Source organism: Cyanistes caeruleus, chromosome 4 (genome assembly GCF_971803275.1).
Source record: "Cyanistes caeruleus chromosome 4, bCyaCae1.hap1.1, whole genome shotgun sequence".
Taxonomy (NCBI): domain Eukaryota; kingdom Metazoa; phylum Chordata; class Aves; order Passeriformes; family Paridae; genus Cyanistes; species Cyanistes caeruleus.
Window position 1 is genome coordinate 62,914,010 of NC_141704.1, and position 20,034 is coordinate 62,934,043.

Below are 20,034 nucleotides of genomic sequence, written 5' to 3' on the forward strand. Positions count from 1 at the left end.
AGGAAACACAGTAGAATATAACAACTTTGAATATGTGGGAGTAGGTGTGACATATGCATGTTCCACTGTGACTGGCAGCACATTTGGATTTAGAGCATTCAGGGGGAGGAAAGACGTTCACTATGGCTGTGCATTAAAATTTTTGGATGAACAATAATCCTGAAGGTAAGGTTGATAGGAACATGGAATAAATAATTATGAGACTGAGACAGAGCATTCTACTTCTCTAAATATCTGGCAAATCAAGAACAATTTTCTTGTCCTTGCCTGATATATAAATGAGGTGGAAATGGTTCCTATTTCCCCATGATCTTTGAAACTCTGACCTTTAGAAAAAAAAACCCTACCAACTAATTTTTTAACCCCTGTACATTTGGCTATGACATGCACAGAAACAGAAAGACTCCTGATATTAAGAGAATATCAATGAGTACATGGTGATATTTTTCCACTTTTCTTATAGAAAAAGGTTTATAGTGGTGCTACTAGGGATTTTTTCCTTATGGATGTTTTTAATTTCCTTCTAGCACATCCCTCCCACACTGGAGTCTCTGACCAGATCCACCTTGCTCTGCCTGTCAGCCATTGGGATGATCTCCTATGCCACTCCATGGTTCCTTGTGGCCCTTGTGCCCCTGGGCATAGCATTTTATTTTATCCAGAAATACTTCAGGGTTGCTTCCAAGTATGTATTAAAGAGCTATCCTGAAAATTACCTCCATGAAATATTTTACACAAGAACTGTGGTGGAATGTGAGGTTGTAGGAGCCAGAAAAGGGGAAAATGGGCATGGCATCCTGCTTCTGATCCTGAGGCATGCGTTTGAGACATGCACTGGGGAATATTTCCAACTGACCTGGCTATAAATGGGGTATATGGGGAAGTAACACCAACTGAGTAGATTTTTTGGTTCTAGAGTCAGATGAACATGAAGTTTGTTAATCAGCTGAGCTTGCATATGGTTTAAACTCTCTCTTTGACATTTGAGGGTTAGTAGAGAACAGAAAATAGCTCCCTGGACTAACATTACTCACAACTTTTCCTTCATATTGGGGAAAAAAGCCCCATGTTCAAGTCATTTTCACTGCAGAGCATTCAGGTTGGTTTGGCTGAGTGTAAAGAGTACAATTTTTTCAGCAGAAGGGGTCATGCTTCCAGTGCTAAATTCGTTCTATAATTTTGTTAAACATCTTTAGTAAGCCATTTGAAATTTTTTCTTAAATTCAATCCATTAGTCTTTTGTTATCAGCCAAAACCTTTCAAGAAGATTTATTTATCAGAAAATCTGTAATCAGAATTCACAAACCAGAAATGTTTAAATATGAAATAATTTGCTTAACTTCTCTGAGATTTTTCAGAAACCTTGTTCTTGCCCCACCAAACCTCTAAACTGAAGGTGTATGTGCCTGTACACCAGATCTTAAGGTGGCTGACAAATCAGGAGACCTGGTTTTTACTCTCAAATTATTCTGTTAAATTAAACTCTTTTAAATCTCTTGAGATGTGATTTGTGTTCTTTCAATGGACAGTAGAAATTAGAACATCCAATTTATTTCCCTAAAAATTAGTCTTGGGAAATGTAGGATGAAGGAATAGCTTCAGCCAGTATTTGTAACTCACTTGTATGCAGTCCTTTGCAGGCATATAAGCCTCACTAATATTTAGAAATGCAAATATTTGCAGAATTTCTTGCAGCACTTTTTGTTGTATTTTCCATTACATTTTTCAAAAACTTCTGTGTATTTTTCATCATAAATTTGAAAGACATTTATCATCAAAAGTTCAGCAGCAAATTCTGTTCTGCACACTGCAACATTCAGCAACATCAAGCAGTTGTTTCTCCTGGCCTATTTAATCCATTGTGCAAAATTAGCAGGATTTTGATAACAAGTTTTAATCTCTAATGATCTGGACTTTCTTCTGTTTGTACAACTGGCTGCTATGCCAATGGCAGAGTGTTACAGAAAGATGTAATTTTTTTTCTGTGGTTTGGAAATTGTTGCTTTTTTAAAAGGAAAGACTGGAACTTTTTGGACTTAAAAAATGTTGCTCCATGCAGATTTTGGAAGTGCCATTGCTGAGTAATTAGGGAAATTTATCACTCATGTTATTTCTCTGTCAGTGCTGTCTCTGCTGCAACCAATGTTAACAGCACAAAAAGAAGATCTGCTATCATCAGAAATATTTTACTTTCAGCATGTTGTGGTACTTCAAGATATGGAAAATAAGGCCAGGTTAATGTGGAAATACTTTTTTTGTTAGGCCAGCTCTTATCATAAAAGATATTAACTTCCTGATACATAGACCTTATTATATACCTGACCTAAGAGTCACAAATCACATGCTCTAAAGTTTAAAATCAATGGTTTTGAATTTAAGTTAATTTTGTTAATATATCAAAATCTATCATATATAATAAAAGATAATTAGGATCTATTCTACTTAATAGAATTAATAGAATGTAATAATAGAATGTAATAATAGAATGTAATTAGAATAAAAGCAGGGGAGATGATCCAAAGGCTTCTGTGGCAAAAAAGGAATGTTATATTCCCATGCTAGTGTACTACAGAAATTTTGTGTGATCCTGAAAAGAACATGTGCAATACATAAAATGTCTGTTCTTGTCTGCTGTGCAGCAAAATTTCTGCAGACAGAAATGTTTACATGGTAGTGGACATCTGTTGTGTTTTGTACACCCAGGGACCTCCAGGAACTTGATGACAGCACCCAGCTCCCTCTGCTGTGTCACTTCTCTGAAACAGCTGAAGGCCTTACCACCATCAGAGCATTCGGGTAAATTTTGTAAAACAAATTATTAGAGAGAGGCTTGGGGGTCAGGCTGGCCTGTTCAGCTTCCTTGGAGCACGTTTAAGGGCAAACTGTTGAATTTTAAGAACATTGTTAAGATATTTCAAGTAAAGAGAATAGATATTTTTTTATTTTTCCTGTTGCTTTCCCATGCCTCTTAAACATTTTGCATATTTTTATTAACGCATGTATTGGTGTTCCATTGAATTAAAGATTATTGCATTTTTAGGATATGACATTTAAACTTCTAATGAGTCTATTTTAATCATGCCTCTAACCTGGACAGCAGGGAGCTCTGTTTTGCCAAGCAGGCAAAGGCATAGATCCTTCAAACCCCCTGCTATATACAAGTGTTCCTGAATCAGTTTTATGTTTAACCCACTTCCCAAGCACGGAGACATCATTATGACACTCTCCAACTGAAAGGCAGTGTGCAACTTGACTTTCCAAGAAAACTGCAGGAGAACGGAACTTGATCTTAATATTGTAAAACCTCCCTTTGTTAATCAAAACTGAAAAATAAATTCTATAAGAACCAGAGAGTTTTGCCAGCCTTCCATGCATATATTTTCTCTCTACTACAGGAAATATTGGCAGACTCTCCTATGTTCACTCCATTATGTTTATGACTCTGTCAAAATGCCAGCTTGAGGTTTTTTCCCAGTAAGCGCACCTTGCACCCATTCTGCACTACATAGAATTCCAAACCAGAGCAGATCCCACTGCAATGCCATTTCCACACCTATTTGATCAGCTTAAGGCTGTTTTCTCATTTCAAGCTAAGCTTTTAGCACCTCATCAGCTATTAGCACAGAATGTTGCAGTAACGCCTGTGGAAGAACAAGCAAAAACATTGTGTTGAAGAGCCAGTGGTCAACAGGAAATGCTTTAGCTAGGTTTATCAACAGAATGATGTATTGAAACAAGAAGTTTTACAGGCTGATGTCTGCTGAGTACTTCTCCAGAGGTTCAGTGTAACCTTTCATCACTGAGGAAGGTTATGAACCTGAGGTTATCTTCTCAGGAGGATGAAGGAACTTAGCACTTTCTGAGTGGTTCAACTCTTTTTTTACCTCACAAAAAGGCAATGGGTTTGGATGGCAGAGAGCAAAAGGCAACCTGAGGGTGCCACAACAATTGAGTTTTTCAGGATTTCTGGTGCTAATCAAAGCCATTTCATTTCATTGCTTGTGCTCCACTGCCCACCAAACCTGAAGTCTCCTGCATTTATTGTCTGCAAGCTCGTATTTACTGATGGTCCTGTTAGTCATTCTCTGCAGTTTGGGTTCAGTATGTTCCAGGATAAAATCGAGCAGCTCCTCACACAAAACAGTACAGTTGAATAAGAGAGCAATCTCAGTGACCTCAGACGTCATCTGACAGGATATAAGTATGAAAGTGTCCAGAAGATGAGCTGAACGTGGATGAAAACACAGACTGAGTATGTCAGATTTTCCATTAGGAGAGCAGGAGTTTTGCTGCCAGGAAAGCAGATGAGCAGAGTAGTCAGTGCATCCTTATTCCTCCCCACATCATTACTGTTACAAGTTCTTCTGGAGAGATTGCTTGTCATGTTTACAAGCTGTGCAGAGGGAAATAAAATATCAGCAGGAAATAGCAGGTAAAAAAAGAAGTTTCTGGAAGAAGAGGTGTTAAAGGTGCTTCACAGCAGGGCCCTGAGACTTTGAAATGGAATATAAAACAGACACTGAGCTGCTGACTAAAGTTCAGCTGGTTTAATCAAGTGAGGGTATTCACCAGACCATAGAATATGGAACAACAAAATGGTTTCCATATGACTGTGCAAGATGCCATGAATTCAATACACTTGCACCAATAGACATGTTCCCCTCCCAAAGTGTACCTTGGCTTTTCAGCACTCTGGCATCCTTGCACTGGTTTTTGAATGTGATGGGAATTGTGTGGGGGAGAGAGGAACAAGTGGCAGTGGAGGTAACACCACTCATTTTTCTAATTTAGAAGTATCTATAGCACTCCGTGACTGTAGTTTCCCAGTTGTTTAGGCAAAGTCTGACTGGTTGAGAAAACAGCTTAGGTGAGTAGATGAAAGATTTGATTTACAGATCACTCTACTTCTGTATTAGTTGAAACCTTAGGGATGTTACCCCTGCTGAAGAGCCCTGAAGCTGGCCAGGTAACTTTTGAAATCAGATTTAAGCTGACAGGTGAGCCCTCTGCCCTTGCTAGTAGCCTTTGAGGAGGAGCTGAGAGTACACAACAGCTCTCACCTGTGGGAGGAGTGGACTACAATCCACAGCTATAAAAAGTGGATCAGCTCTTGGGAACAACATCTGTCCCAGCACCCTGGCATTGCAATCTGTTTGAGGGGACAGTCTCTGGTCCAAACCCTAGTCCAACAGAATTGCTTGTCACACAAATCCCTCTCCCCTCCACTTGTTGCTCCGGCTGTGGGGAGCTGTGGCACCAGATATATGTTCTTAGGGAAGAGCTTTTAACCCAAACTGCAGCAAAAACAGAGGGGCAAAAAGTTTTGGGCTGGGGGGAGGGAAGGCAGAACAGAGTTAATGCTTCACCCTTTTGTGTGTGTGAGTGTTATGTGTCGTAATGTAAGAACTTTGGTCTTGCCAGGCACGAAGCCAGATTTAAACAACGTATGCTGGAACTGACGGACACGAACAACATTGCCTACTTATTTCTGTCAGCTGCCAACAGATGGCTGGAGGTCAGGACGGTACGTTCAGTTTTGTCCCAGCCATGGTTTTGAAACCTTGGAAGCAAACAGAGACTTTGCCTGATGCAGAGAACATAATAATGAGTATTAATCTCGCGAGGAGATTATACACACAGTTCCTTAAAATAGATCAGGATTGTTATGTTAAACCCAGAGGGTTTTTTCAGCTTTCTTGGCCAGGAGTAAGAAAATACAAGTCTGCCTCATCTTCTGCTGCTGTGCTGTCTAGAGTCTGAAGGCAGTGCAAGAACAAACATTTACAAAACTTCAAACAAGACTTTCTCTACTACTGTGCAGCATCCACAGACCTGTGACAGCAGGAACTGCTTTCAAGGCAGAATGTGGCTTTTCAGTGGCTTTGTGAACTGTATCATCCTTCTGGCAGGACTGTTTTAGGCACATTGATCTCCCAGGTGTTGAAATACCTTTCCAGCAGCAGGTTTCATCCCACATCTGTAAGCTAAACCTTTACAGGGCCATACTGTTTGGGATTTTATTGTTTGATATAATGCAAGATAGCAGAACTAGACTCCAGAAAGAAAATGACAGCAGGCCCAGAAAGAAAATGACAACAGGGCACAGTGCAGTCACTGACAGTGATGTAGGCTCCTGGGTTTTGTAGGGGTTCTCTATGAGGGACTTTCCTGATGTGCGAGTCAAGAAAAGGCAAGCAAAGTAACTGTGATACCCATATTCATCTGAAACAGAAAGAGCAGTGAATAAACAGAGCAGTGGCCCGATTCTGCTGGGCATAAATAGCAACAGGCATGATTAATCCTCACATCAAAGGCTGTATAGTCACCTTCTTTTCCTGCTGGAGCAACAAAGTTATTCACCATATTTTTATGATGTGCGCAAAGCTTTCAGCTTCTTACAGCATCCAAGATCAGCTGAAATTGCTTCCAAATCTAGGACAGATAAATAACAGAGCAACAGCCAATCCTGGAATAAGCCTGTTAGTGTCTCACAGTCTTACACTTGCTTACATGCCGAATGAATTTGGTCCATGAATACACCTCACTTCCTTTGTGCATTAGAAGTAATGTGGTCTTGCCAAGGAATAGTTCATTGACATAGCCCTGCCTAAGGGTGGTACAGTGGTACTAAGATCACCAAAAAGTTTGTGGGATTTAATAGCAGCTGTTAAGTCCTAGCTGATGATGAAGACTGAAGACCATTATGCTCCATAGGTGTGAGTCACAGAGTCCCAGAATCACAGAATTATTTGGGACCTTAAAGCCCATCTGGTTCCAACCCCTGCCATGGGCAGAGACACCTCCCACTAGCCCTGGTTGCTCAGAGCCCCATCCAGCATGGCCTTCCAGAACTGAGGCAGCCACAGCTTCTCTGGGCAACCTGTGCCAGGGCCTCACCACCCTCACAGGGAACAACTTCTTCCTGATAGCCTATCTAAACCTGCCCTGTGACAGTTTGAATCCATTCCCCTCTAAAATTCGAGTCTGTATTCTGCTCATCAACACATTTTTTAGACAGATGAACTGGGCAGCCCTCATTTCAAATATCAAAAGAAAAGATTCCTGACAGGAATATTGGACAGGAGGAGAAAAATGAATGGAAAATGTAATCCAAAGTAAATATAATGCAGGCAGCAGTGGGAGAATGGGAATACCAACTATATCCCATTAATCAGCACCTTGACTCCATGAGATGACATGTGGCATATACTTCAAACCTGAGATAAACATCAAGAAAATGGGTTCCAGCTCCTGTAAAGCTTCTGCCAATAAAACATGTGCATGATCTGTATAAATTCTACCAAAAGCCTTCTGGGACTTCATGAAGTCAATGATACTTCCTTTTTTGAGAGAGCAAACCCATATTTGAGAAGACCTGAAGGAGAGTGGAGAGAGAGGAATTGATTTGTTTTAGTGGTGGGCATTAGGGGTGTCACTGTTATATCCCTTGCATGATTTTTTTTTTTTTTTTTAATATACTCAGTAGATTTTTTGATCCCTGCTCTTTTTTGGGGTGGCCACCATGGGATACCCTAGCCCAAATGAATTTACAGCAATTACTGGCCTTTTTCACTAATGTTCAGCAAGTTGCTTTGTGTATTTCAGGTTGGGCATCACAACCATGACCTCTTCCAGGGAAAAAAATCAAACCAAAATTAAGGGCTAGGTGTCATATAAATAATTCTTTGTAAAGTGGTACTGCTCCACAGGTAAAGAAATGCTCTGGTTGTTGCATTTTTTCCTTTTTTGTTCCCCTGTCTCTCATTCCAGGATTACCTGGGTGCTTGTATTGTCCTGACTGCTGCTGTCACTTCCATCACTGAAGGGCCACACTCGGGGTTTGTGGGGCTGGGTCTCCTCTATGCTCTGACGGTACGTGCCAAGGCCAAGTGTAAGAACTTCCAGACCAACACGTAATTTTATAATATTTTTATGTGTACATGGTCATCTCCCAGCTTTCTTAATCTTGAAAAAAAGAATCCTCCAAATAATGGACTTGAGCCAAAGCTGAGAGAGTTCAGGGCAACTTGGACTTGCTTCAGGTTTTATGAGCCAATTTTAAAAAAACACAACCATTCCCAGGCCCAGTATGCTCCCAAGAGGAGCAGGAAAATTAAAAATGCATAAGAGGACCTGCTGTGCACTCTGTTTTGTACAACACAATGCTGCTTTCACTTCTACATGGCAAAACCTTCCAGGAAATACAGATTGTCATCATCTGGGTATTCTTTAACCAAAGACCAAATAAAATAATTGCTGAAGAAACAGAATTATTAGCTTTGCCCTTGGAGGGAAATTACTGAGATGTCCGATATTGTCCATGAAATTATGAAGAGATTTGGGGATTGGAACCTTTGTGGGCATGGTTCATCATGCCAGGTAGCAGTAGAAATGCAGAGGAGATGGACTTAGGGATGACAAGGTTGTGATAGTCTAGTAGCTGGTTCATTTTGCTACTGTCATTAGCAGTGAGGAGAAGGAACAGTATTTTAGTGTACCTGGCTGCAAGAGAGGCTAAGTGTGCATCAAAGAGCACAGAGTGAATGACAATCACCACAGAGAGTAGAAGTATTCATGAATTAATCATGAGAGTGGGGATGAAATATCACTGAATGAACCACGAGAGTGGGGACAAAGGCAGGATGATGATAGAGGCAGAAAGAACTTAAGAAACCACGGCTGGCATGGCAAAACAATTTCTGCTTTGAAGCACTGGTAAGAGGAAGGGATAAAGATGTGGGTCTAACCATGAGATCTGTCTTTGCACATAAATGCTGGGGAGCCTGTGACTACCGTAGAAAGTCCTCAGCAGTTGCCTTAGGGTGACCTTAGATTCTCTCTGTGCTGCTGTTGCAACAGTGTGGTAATCTGTCAACAACTGAGAATCAGTCCCAGGGTTTCAGCTTCACTCTGAAGACATTCCTGGTAATGCTGCTTCATTAGCAGAGATCTGGAAGCTCCAGGATATCTGCATCATCCTTGGCTTCTTTGTTTTTAGCCTGTGTTTGCAAACAGTTCATTCATGTGAAATGGGCACATGCTAAAGTCTGGCACAACAGGTGAAGAGCTGTAGGCACCAAGTGATCACCTGTCTCTCTCCTACCCCACAATAACTCTGAAGAACTTTTGAAGGCAGCTGGATCATTATCTGTGTCCCCTGACATTGGTTTTCCTTTAGTAATTACTCTTTGAAGCTGAGAGAGGACAGGTATTTGGACCTGGATGAGAGCACATTGTTTTCACCAAGGTGTTTACAGTGGATATCCTGAGCTTATTCTCTGCTCTTCTATAAACACTGCCAACTCCTTTTCACAACTGTGATGAAGCCTGAGATAGTGGGCAGAGCTTTTTGGGTGCCAGACTGTGTTATCAAATCTGCCAGATGTAGGATAGCATTCAGCCACTGCAAGCAGGAGTTCTGCAATGTTTTGCTTATCTGCAAACTTTCCCATTTCTCTAACTCCCTAACTCAAAAGGTGGACCCCAAATAAGCAGGTTTCTGAACATAAAGAAGAGAGTACCCTGTTAAGAACTCAATCTTTAGGACAAAGCAAGCAACTAAGTCCTCTAAATTAACAACAATTTTTGCTGAATCTCAGTGGAAATTATTTACTGTTTGCTTATTGCATCAATATTAGGTTAGTGGTAAAGAAGTGAGACTGGGTGATTTATTCTTAATAAAGTCCTTATTTGGCACTCACCAAAAAAGATGGCAAAGTCATTCTCTGAATACATTTATGCAAAGGGTGTTTTTATTTTTAAGTTTCTAATATTTCATTCTGGTACATAATATATCTCAAGTATTAAAGGTCCTTGGCAATCAACTCTTCCTAATAAGATCAGTTCTTCTTTTTTACAGAAGAACCTAAGCACAGACTTAGGAAACAGGTTTACAATTTTCAGCCTTAAATAGTAAGTCCTGCCTAGAAAAGAGTTTGTGTAAGCAACTGAGTATTGTTAGAGAACTAATAATCACTGATTATCTACTAAAAGTAATACCTTTACTATAGAGTAAAGGATTTTACTAAAAATCCTTTTCATTGCAAATGAGAATAAAAACCTGGAAGAAAATATTGCTGGACTGATAACACATTTTTTCCCTCATATATTTCTAAACTAAAAACTTCTTATATTTTTCACAGAGATAAATGGATTATCTAAATATGCAGAAATGAAATTATCATAAAATCTTTTCAATATATTTGCAGTGAACTTTCTTAATATCTAGTTGCAGTCTTTGAAATATTAGAATATACATAATAGAAAATATTTCCATACAGCACTTTCAATTTTGGTTATTTTCTGTGCTTGTGTGCTTAAAGAAGACACCTTTCAGCTCTGATTATTAGATGCTGAAAACAAGAGATTCCCTCAATCAGTCAGAGTTTAGGTACATTTCCATACTTCTCCTTCAAAAAACAAGGATAAGAATACCAAGCTCCAAATTGGTGTCTTAGGGCTAATTGTGTTGGAGTATGACTGGCTTCTTATGGATTTGATGCTGTTGCACTGAGTCTTGAACTGCTGTAATGTTAAAAAGACTCACTATGTTGAGTCAGGCCAAAGATTTTCAAAAATGTACTAAACTTTATTTCCAAGTGGGCAGATGGATAGAAAGAAGGCTGAACCCTGTGCTTGTTTTCATTTTGTGATGCAGATAACCAACTACCTGAACTGGGTAGTGAGGAATCTGGCTGATCTGGAAGTGCAGATGGGTGCAGTGAAAAAAGTACACAGCTTCCTGAACATGGAGTCAGAGAACTATGAAGGCTACCTGGGTATTGCTCGTATTCTTTTTGGGGCTTTACATGGTAATGTGAAAGAATGGTAGACTTGGTCATGCAATATGTGCACACCTCTCTGGCCAAAATCTGTTCTCACTGAGCTATAGTAACTGCCACTGGTGTGAGTGACAAGGATAGCTAGAATAAGCTATGAAAATATGTTACTCATGATAGCCAACATGAAAAAAATCCAATCGAATTCCAGGGAGACAGAGCAGGACCCTGTAATACAATCAGAAAATACCACAGTTATAGATGAAATGAGCAAAATATCCATGTAAGTTATTTAGGAAACAAAAATAAGGATAAAAATTAGAAATGTCATATGCTTCAAAATCTCTGATCTTTGTAGCAGATGGGGACTACAGGATAGGGCCATGTTGGCTATCAGACCTCAGCAACTCTTCTCTGAGCTGCACATCAGAATTTGTGCTCCACACACACTTTGAATGGGCTTTGATTTCTATGTAGAAGTGGTTGAAGTGCAAGAAAAGACTCATAGGTCAAGAAGCTTCCCTAGAAAGCCAAGCTTCTTAGTCCAGAGACAAAACCTGCTGTGTATTTGCAAATTAGGATGAAACACTAGCTGTGATAATGTCAACAGCTCACATTGTGTGGCAGTAACAACTTCCTTCCTCAAGCTGCCCTTCCTGTGCCTGTCACTGACCCAAGGCCATGCTAAAACTGCCCTGACACCACGTTCTCTGCTCATTTGGCTTCTCCCTGTTGCAGTGCCAAGAGATGCTTTAGTATCTGCCCTCTCTCCCTGTGTGTGGAAATCTGGAAGCCAAGTGCCTGCCAGACATCTCCCAGCTCAGTCTCCCCTTGGCAGGGAACTGGGGCTCCATTTCTCCATTGGCTTAAAGGATGGTGGCCAGGCAGGAGACAGGGGGAAAAGGGAGTGTTGTAAAGGGTGACCCTCTGGCAGCACTTACTTCAGTTTGTTTTTCTGTAACTTTCAGATCCCTCTCAAGTCCCCAAAGACTGGCCCCAGGAGGGGGAAATCAAGATTGAAAATTTGTGTGTTCGCTATGAAAACAACCTGAAGCCTGTTCTGAAGCATGTGAAGGCCTATATCAAACCAGGACAAAAGGTACCATATCAAGCAATTGCACATCATCCTCATTCTTGTGCAGATCCTTCATTACTGAGCTTTTCTTTATAAAGTGGCAGAAGAACAAGATCAACAGCTTGCATTGGCAGATATATATATTTACAGTCCTCTCTGAGGTCCCTGGGCACTGACCAAGAACTTGCAATGATAAAAGCTTATTCTTGGCTGGGATCAATTTTTCTTCTGAGTATCCCATGCCTTTCCAAGTCCATTTTCCTTGCATACAAGTAAACATAAATGAGAGATAAATTAGAGGGTAAAAACACCAGAGTATCTCACATTTCAGCACAGAGTGTCAATGGCATCCAGGTCAAAATGCTGAAATGCTCTGGGGACAAGTCCTTGTGATGAGAGGCAGAAAAAGGGAGTGTGCTTGCTGTGCTGTTTTGTGTTTTCCCTAGTGTGCCACCTGCCATTGGAAAGGATCTTTCTGTTCACCAGTAGCACAATTCAATGCAGCTTTCCCAAAAGAACTTCAGGTGTAAGTAAGGAAAAAGGAGTATGTAAGTGACTAATCTATGAGTAAGTGACATTCTCCATTTTTTTGCAGGTTGGGATCTGTGGTCGTACTGGCAGCGGCAAGTCCTCCCTGTCCTTGGCGTTCTTCAGAATGGTGGACATTTTTGATGGTCAGTTTTCTCTGGAATATGCTGTCACTCCTCACTTGCTCCCCACTTATTTCCTCAGAAGAAGCAAGGAGACTTTTTGATAGTTTATAACCTGGTTCTCTAGCTCAGAAGATATTTGATTAGAAGTGTTATGCCTGATCCTTCAAAGTACAAAGTGCCCTATTGTGAATAGCACTTGGTTCTTTCAGGAAATGTTGTGCACAGAATGTATTTCCAATTTTAAAAAACCAACATTTTCCATATGGTCTGACAAAACAATATGCACCGTTTGAGACAGGATAAAAAAATATGTAACTCTCTGGAGTGTCTAAATGTTTCCCTAAGGAATAACTGCATTAACTTATTACAGCTGTCAAAATATTAGCAGAGCAGAGAAGAAACTAGTCCATTCCCTTGATTTTTTAAAATTTTATTGTGCTTCCCCACAACTGCAGCAGAATCTGACTCAAGGGTTGGAAAAATGTTGCTATATTATCACTCCTGCAGCATTTAACTGTCTCAGCTAATTGGCATGAACTGCTTTTCAGCATTTATAATACAGATACATGTATGCTGTTGTTGTAATGTAGAAAACCACTGGAAAGTAATCTTTTTGTTTCAAAAACTTCCATGTTTCTAATTTAGCCATTGTGCATGGAATGTTTTCCAGGGAAAGCTCAGTAAGATGTGGGAAGATAAATGAACCTGATGAAACTAATATTTGCATTTGTTGTGGTTCTGTGCATATATGTGTTTATGGTCACAGGCTTCTGACTCGTGACCAGGATTCCTGGATTTATAAATATTGCAAAGAAATAATAACCATTCTTATGGCCAGCTTGAAATTTCCTTCTACTTAAGTTTTCTTTCTGTATATTTTTTTTGTCTGCTTCTTCTGTATCCCTGATTTTTCCCAATGGGAATGTCTAAGCCTTTTCTAATCAAACTCTGTTTATCCTTTGTGAACATCCCTCTCCCAGCTGGAACCATATTCGGTTTCCATGATGGTGCATTTCTGGGTGGGGTCCTGACTCTAATAAAAGTTACATAATAAGATTTCAAGTAACTTTACTAGAGCCAAAATTTCATTCATGTTGTTCCTTAAGTGTTCATTATCTCCTTAAATTTGTATCTCTCCCATTTTATCTCCCTACTTTTGCTTTGATCTGTAATGTTTCCCTTCTCTTGCCCTCTGTTCAAGCAACCTCTCATTTCTCTTGTGTTTTGCTTGACCATCCCTCAATCTGTTCCCAGTTTCCCAACTCCTCTCAAGTTTACTTTTTCCCTTAGGTCCTCTCATCTCCTCTTTTCTTTTCCTTGAGCGCCCTGGCTTCTCTCAAATATGCATCTCCCTATTCCCCAGGCATGCCATATTAATTTTTCCCTCCTTATTCTACCTCATCTTCTGCTAACCCACATTTGTGAAGAAAAGGAATTGCTTAAGTTTATGCAACCACCAATGTCTCAAGAAGAAGTCCTATAACCTGATTTGGATTTCTTTAAGTGTGAAAATAATTGGTTTTGCACCTTACAGATAAAATCTTGATTCCTCTGGCCATGTAATAAAAGCATACTTTTTTATAAAAGCATAAAAACTGCAATAATAGAAGTAGTCCAGCTAGGAGGCTGATGAAATCTTCCACTGGAACAGGGACACAGAGAGCAACCTACAAAATGCAGTATCGTGACAATGGAAATGACAGAAGGGACACACATACAAAGCTCTGAATATCCATGTACCTGCCAGTTCATGGTTAAGTTATCACTGTTGGGAGAGAGAACTGATGAAATTAATCATAGGTACATCCCAGGGAGGAGTGCAGCTGCCTAGTGAAGCAATCCACATGAAAACTGGAAAAGTGCCTGATGGAAATAGCCTTTACCATATCCTCACTGGCCCATCCCTTCCCTGTAATCTCAAATCCCCTGTATCCTGTAATTTGCATAAATTATGCAAAAGAAATTGTTCCCCTTCTCGAAGGAAATATCTTCAGCAGCTATAGAATTCAAGGGGAACAAAGAAAGGCACAGCAACATAAGTTGCTCTTGTTGTTCTGTTTGGCTGTAACTCATAATAAACTGTCCTTCTGATGCTATCATTAATCATATAGAAGGGAAGACATGTAATTTCCTTTAAGGGAGGGTGAGGGGAAGAAAAAGGAAAAGAGCAAGGTGACAGTGTCACTGATAAGCTGGGTTGTGTTCTTAGATACATTTACCTTCTCCATGTGTCTGGCAGTGCTGAGAGCTCACAGAGACAGTGTGCCATCATCTAGAGACTAGCCCAGAGGGGCTGTTCTACCTTTCCACCTGCTACCTGTGGATCACATGTTTTGTGCAATTCCCTCACATGTTCTGTGTGTTGTTTGACACAGGGAGGATAGTAATTGATGGGATAGACATCAGCAAATTGCCTCTGCACACACTCCGGTCCCGGCTCTCCATTATTCTCCAGGACCCAATCCTGTTCAGTGGCTCCATCCGGTAGGTGAATGTCATCAGGGGGTGGCAGGCAGCATTGCACAGCCTGCCTGTCATGGGAGCTGTGGGACAGGAGAGGATGGAAAAGGCAAGCAACCTTCCTAGCTCAGTCCAATACATCTGCTCAGCCTGCCAAGTGACACACAATGGCAAGGTGTTAAATTTTCAGAAAACCTGAAAGTAATTGCAGTAACAAGACTCCTGTTATGGTTTTCTTTTCAGCTTTAATTTGGATCCTGAATGCAAATGCACTGATGACAGACTCTGGGAAGCTCTGGAGATTGCTCAGTTGAAGAACATGGTCAAGTCATTGCCAGGAGGCCTTGGTATGTCTAAACCAATCTCTGGGGTCATGGGCCAATACTGGAATCATGCATGCACACAAATAAACAGATCCATCGCATCTGACACTCTGGATCATCATGTAGGAGTGACAGGCACATAATGAAGATTCTCTCTTCATACTAGAGAGAATATTCTTATTAAAAAGCTGAAGAATAGTCTGGTTTCCCATGTAGTCTGGAAAAATCCTGAAACAACTCAGCATCATGGTGTGATTCTTGGTGCTGTCTTGTGCAGGGCCAGGAGCTGGATTTTGATGATCCTTATGGGCTCCTTCCAACTCAGGATATTCTATGATTCTGTGATCATAGTGGGATAATTAGTAAGGAGAAAAAAGAACAATTTTATCTCCTTTAGCAGAAGCTGACTCTGCCAGCAGAGCTGTAAACACTGATGGAACATTTTTCTTACAATTTCAGATCCATTACATGAAGGAAGCTCACATATTTATTTCCATATCAAGTATATTTCTTATTACTAAGATATTACCCTGCAACCCACAAGATTTCCTAACAACTTGTGCCAACTGTTTGTTTAGTGATGTATTTCTCCTTTCCCAAGAGGCTGTGCTCATTTTTCTTGGTATCCTTCCATCCCACTGGTCAGTCAAGGTTATGGTTATTGGCTTTTATGGGGATTTTGCTTGGCCCTGGAATAGTGCACAAGCAGAGCTTTCAGGCACAGCATTTCAGGGGTGCAATGTTTACAGGGACTGTTTTTGTTACAGATGCCATGGTCACAGAAGGAGGGGAAAACTTTAGTGTGGGGCAAAGGCAGCTCTTCTGTCTGGCCCGAGCCTTTGTCCGCAAGAGCAGCATCCTCATCATGGATGAAGCCACAGCATCTATTGACATGGCCACAGTGAGTACAGCAATTAGCTAATTAAGGATCTACCAGGAGAAAGGCATCTTCCCTAAGTGTCAGCCACAAAGCTGTGAGATCTCTGTAGCAGAAAAAGCTGGCAGTGTTTTTGTTTCTCTCAGGATAAAATGAAATGCTCTAGTGAATCCCTGCTTTCACAATTGTGACATTTCCCTGCTGTGAAAGAGATTGTGTGGAATATGCTTGAAAACATGTGAATTAAAATGTAACAAGATGAAGCAACTGTAATGAGCCTTTTCCTCTGACAGGAAAACATCTTGCAGAAGGTTGTGATGACTGCCTTTGCTGACCGCACAGTTGTAACAATAGCAGTAAGTACTAAGCCAGAAAAAGCTCTTTTTTCCTCATTCCTCAGGCAGTTAACCCTGCCCTTCACCAGATAAACACCACTACTTAAAACTAAAAGCATCACAAAATAAAGCTAAACCACGAGGCCAGAATATTCCCATGATACCAGAACAAATCAGACACCTATTATCAACCTGAAATTTTGCAGTAAATATTGTCTTGCTATCAAACTAAAACACTTGGATCTGAACAAAGACTTTACAGGGAACTCCAGCATCTGCACTGTCTCCAACAATATTTGAAATCATTCTTACTAAAAAATTGAAACTAATTGAAACCATGGTTTGAACCATTACTGAAAGTTGTATCAAAATCTACATCATATACTTGGTATGGTTTCTCAAGCTGGGTTATCTTTTCTCTCATTTGGAATAAAAAGCTGGGTTTACAATAAAGGTTTTAAAAACTGGAATCAATGGGAATTACCCCACAAAATAATATCTTTTCAGACAGGAGTTTATGATGTTCTTTCCCATTTTCCTGCCACTCCTAGTGCCCAGAAGTTCCATATAGCCATGCATGTTCATACATGCATGTGCATAGACATGTGGTGGATACCATTAAGAATATTTCCACCTGTGACAGCATCATTAGTCAAGAAACAGAGGTTTTCTCCATGAGATAAATACATGTTTCAATAGCTGTTTCATTTGCCTTGTCTGGAATCCAGTCCTGTGGTTAGAGATTACAGTCAGGCCTCCTGGACTCTGGTTTCAAGCCTGTCAGTGAGTAGTTTGTGTCAAGCAAACCACTTAATCCAGCTCATTTACAATGTGCTCCAAACTTCTTGGCTGTGTAAATGCTGAAGATTCTGGTGGCTAGATTGCTGTCCTTCAGTTCCATGTTGTATTGTCCTTCTGGCTGGAATCTCACTTTTCTTTGGCTTTGCCTTTCCAAAGTCAGTGTCCCAAGTGAAACAACACACATTAATATTTAGCTTTCCTCACATCTTTCCTCCTTCCTCTCCTCATTCACAGCTGATCCTTCCTTCACCCACCTGTTTTTCTGTTCTTTTTTCCAGCATCGCGTGTCGCACATCTTGGATGCCAATGTTATCCTAGTCCTTTCTGAGGGCTTTCTAGTTGAATGTGACACTGCCTCAAACTTACTCCTCAAAGAGGACGGCCTGTTCACCACTTTGGTGAAGACTCACAAGTAGACTCTCAGTCCACATTGTTTACAGGACTTCTGGCTTTTTGGTAGTTATTTTTACCTCTTTAGTCTCCTTTCACTCTGCTTCCTTTCTACTGCACAGCTTCTGAGAGGACAGTGCAAGAAGGTGTTTGTTGTGGGGTTCCCAGGTTTGTTTCATTTCATGACTATTTATGTTGATCATACCTAAATCTTAGACATGCAGCTGACATTACAACTACCATGTCAAAGGAATCCAGCCCATGAAGTGATCTCTCACTTTCTGCCTGTGTAGAGAAATATCACACTTTTAAGAGGTCATCCCATCTATGACTGGCTGTATTCATATGTCCTTCAAATTAAACTCAAACTGATTTCAAACCTGTAGCCTATGGGATTATACTGTTGCCTGGAGCACACTCAAATTAGATCTCAGAGGGATTTGCAGAAGGCAACAGCCCAGGGGTTGTTGCTCTCCCAGATGGAGAGCAGACTGCTGGGGTGCAGAGAACAAGGAGCAGAACAGGATTCTAAGCCATGTGACAGTGCAGGATGCTTCTCATCCCTATTTCCCACAGGGGAAGATGTGTTTCAGTGGGGCCATAGGATTTATTCCAACATCTGTGCTGCCCATAATGGCAAAATGTTAAGCTCATGCTTAAGTATTTTCAGGCTTGATGGCAGAGGCTGTCAAGTAATTGAAGATCTCTTCAGGTTAAAGTACAAGAATCTATTCCAAATATCACTGTGAACAAGGACAGCCTTTCCCTTATGGGTTTTGCCTTGCTTGAGGCCCATTAGTGACAATTATCCAAATGAAAACCTCTGTTTGCTTTCCTTCATGGCAGCACCGGGTTCACACCATCCTCACTGCAGACCTGGTCATCGTCATGAAGCGAGGGAACATCCTGGAATATGATACTCCTGAGAACCTGCTTTCCCAGGAAGATGGCATCTTTGCTTCCTTTGTCCGGGCTGACATGTGAACAGCCACAAAATGCATTTTAACAGCTTATTTTAAACAGATGAAATGCAAATATTTTCTACTCAGTGTAACATCATTTTTACCTTTCTTGCTTTGTTTTTTAGAGCTTCTTTCTTCACACTTCCATCTTCCAAAATAATAAAGCCTATTGCAATACATGTATGCCTTGAAGCATTAAAAATGTCACTTTATTTAAAGCTATTAAACTTGACACACACACACACACACACACACACACATATGCACACACAGAATGGAGAAGTTTTTACTTCCTAGGAATTTGGCATTTTCCTTAGAATTTTTACTGACTTTATTTTTGTTTAAAGAGAGAAAAAGAATGCACTGATCTTATTAAACTTCCTATGTTATGCAGGAACCAGCAATCAAATCGTGCATTTTGTCAAGGAAGCAAGAGGTTCCCCAGATACATTCCGTCCCCAGAGGGAAAAATTAGGAAAGACATCCAAGCCCATAACACTTGGGGCAGTCTGCTGCATTCCAAAGGCATAAGCTCTCCAAGCTGTAGCAGAGGGACAGTGAATGAGGGAAAAGAAATTCATCAGGAATAAAGATCTTCTTCCTGTTGTTCACTTTAGTAAGCACACTTCAGTGGTGACAGAACTTTTTTCAGTGCAATGATGGTTTACTCCTACAGTCAGTTTCTAAATCCATATTAATTCTTACAACTTTCATTAAAGATTCAAATCATCCTATGATTATGCATGCTTTGATAGACTTATAGAGGAATTTTGTACAGTATCTCAAGACTTTATATTAAAATTGATCTGAATTTATAAACTTGATATTAACTAATCCTTTGATCATGTCTACTAAAATATTCTGCTTAAAATGGCATGTAATTAGCCAACCACTAATCATTTTATATGTCTTTTGTCTGTGGACCGGATTTCTCTGAGCCTGAGAGAATTACAGCCTGTCAGTGGCTGATCTGTTCCCAAGAGAAAGTTTCTTGAGAGCTGTCTCGCTCAAGGACGATCTTTGTAAACCATTTTACTTTCTCATAACAGTTCTGTATAACTGTAGATAGTGTGTTTTTCTCTTGTCCCACCAATGGGACAAGAGGTGGTGTTTCCCTAACCAGTTATGTTAAGCCTGTAGAGTAAAACCCTATAAAAACGGAAAAGTTCAAAAAATAAAGACCCCTTTTCCTAAAAACTTGTTCTAGTGTACTGGATTAAGCCCACACTTCTACATCATGTCCAACAGCGACATTGTCCTTCAAGTTCTATTTGGGGACAACCTTTATTTTCCTTTACACATTTGTGGCCTACCTCTAAATAAGATCTAATGCAAAGAGATATGATTTTCAAATTACTTTTCAATTTGAAATTGAATAAA

At 40.3% G+C, this 20,034-nt stretch overlaps 1 protein-coding gene across 41 annotated transcripts in view; it reads left to right on the top strand.

The window, feature by feature from the left end:
* The window catches only part of ABCC9 (ATP binding cassette subfamily C member 9), an 82,452-nt gene extending 63,619 nt beyond the window's left edge, over positions 1–18,833 (top strand). For 27 of the 41 annotated variants that reach the window (XM_086885256.1, XM_086885247.1, XM_086885279.1 and 24 more), the window contains 12 exons: positions 528–685; positions 2,704–2,796; positions 5,422–5,524; positions 7,771–7,872; positions 10,658–10,778; positions 11,747–11,877; positions 12,449–12,527; positions 14,882–14,990; positions 15,210–15,313; positions 16,057–16,190; positions 16,460–16,522; positions 18,539–18,833. In XM_086885256.1, the coding sequence (XP_086741382.1) occupies positions 528–685; positions 2,704–2,796; positions 5,422–5,524; positions 7,771–7,872; positions 10,658–10,778; positions 11,747–11,877; positions 12,449–12,527; positions 14,882–14,990; positions 15,210–15,313; positions 16,057–16,190; positions 16,460–16,522; positions 18,539–18,676 (1,335 nt within the window). In that variant the 3' untranslated portion in view covers positions 18,677–18,833. Of the gene's footprint in view, positions 1–527; positions 686–2,703; positions 2,797–5,421; positions 5,525–7,770; positions 7,873–10,657; positions 10,779–11,746; positions 11,878–12,448; positions 12,528–14,881; positions 14,991–15,209; positions 15,314–16,056; positions 16,191–16,459; positions 16,523–17,580; positions 17,861–18,538 lie in introns of all 41 variants that reach the window. The other 14 variants (XM_086885260.1, XM_086885263.1, XM_086885269.1 and 11 more) reach the window with 3 other exon arrangements.
* The last annotated feature ends 1,201 nt before the right edge of the window (positions 18,834–20,034 follow it).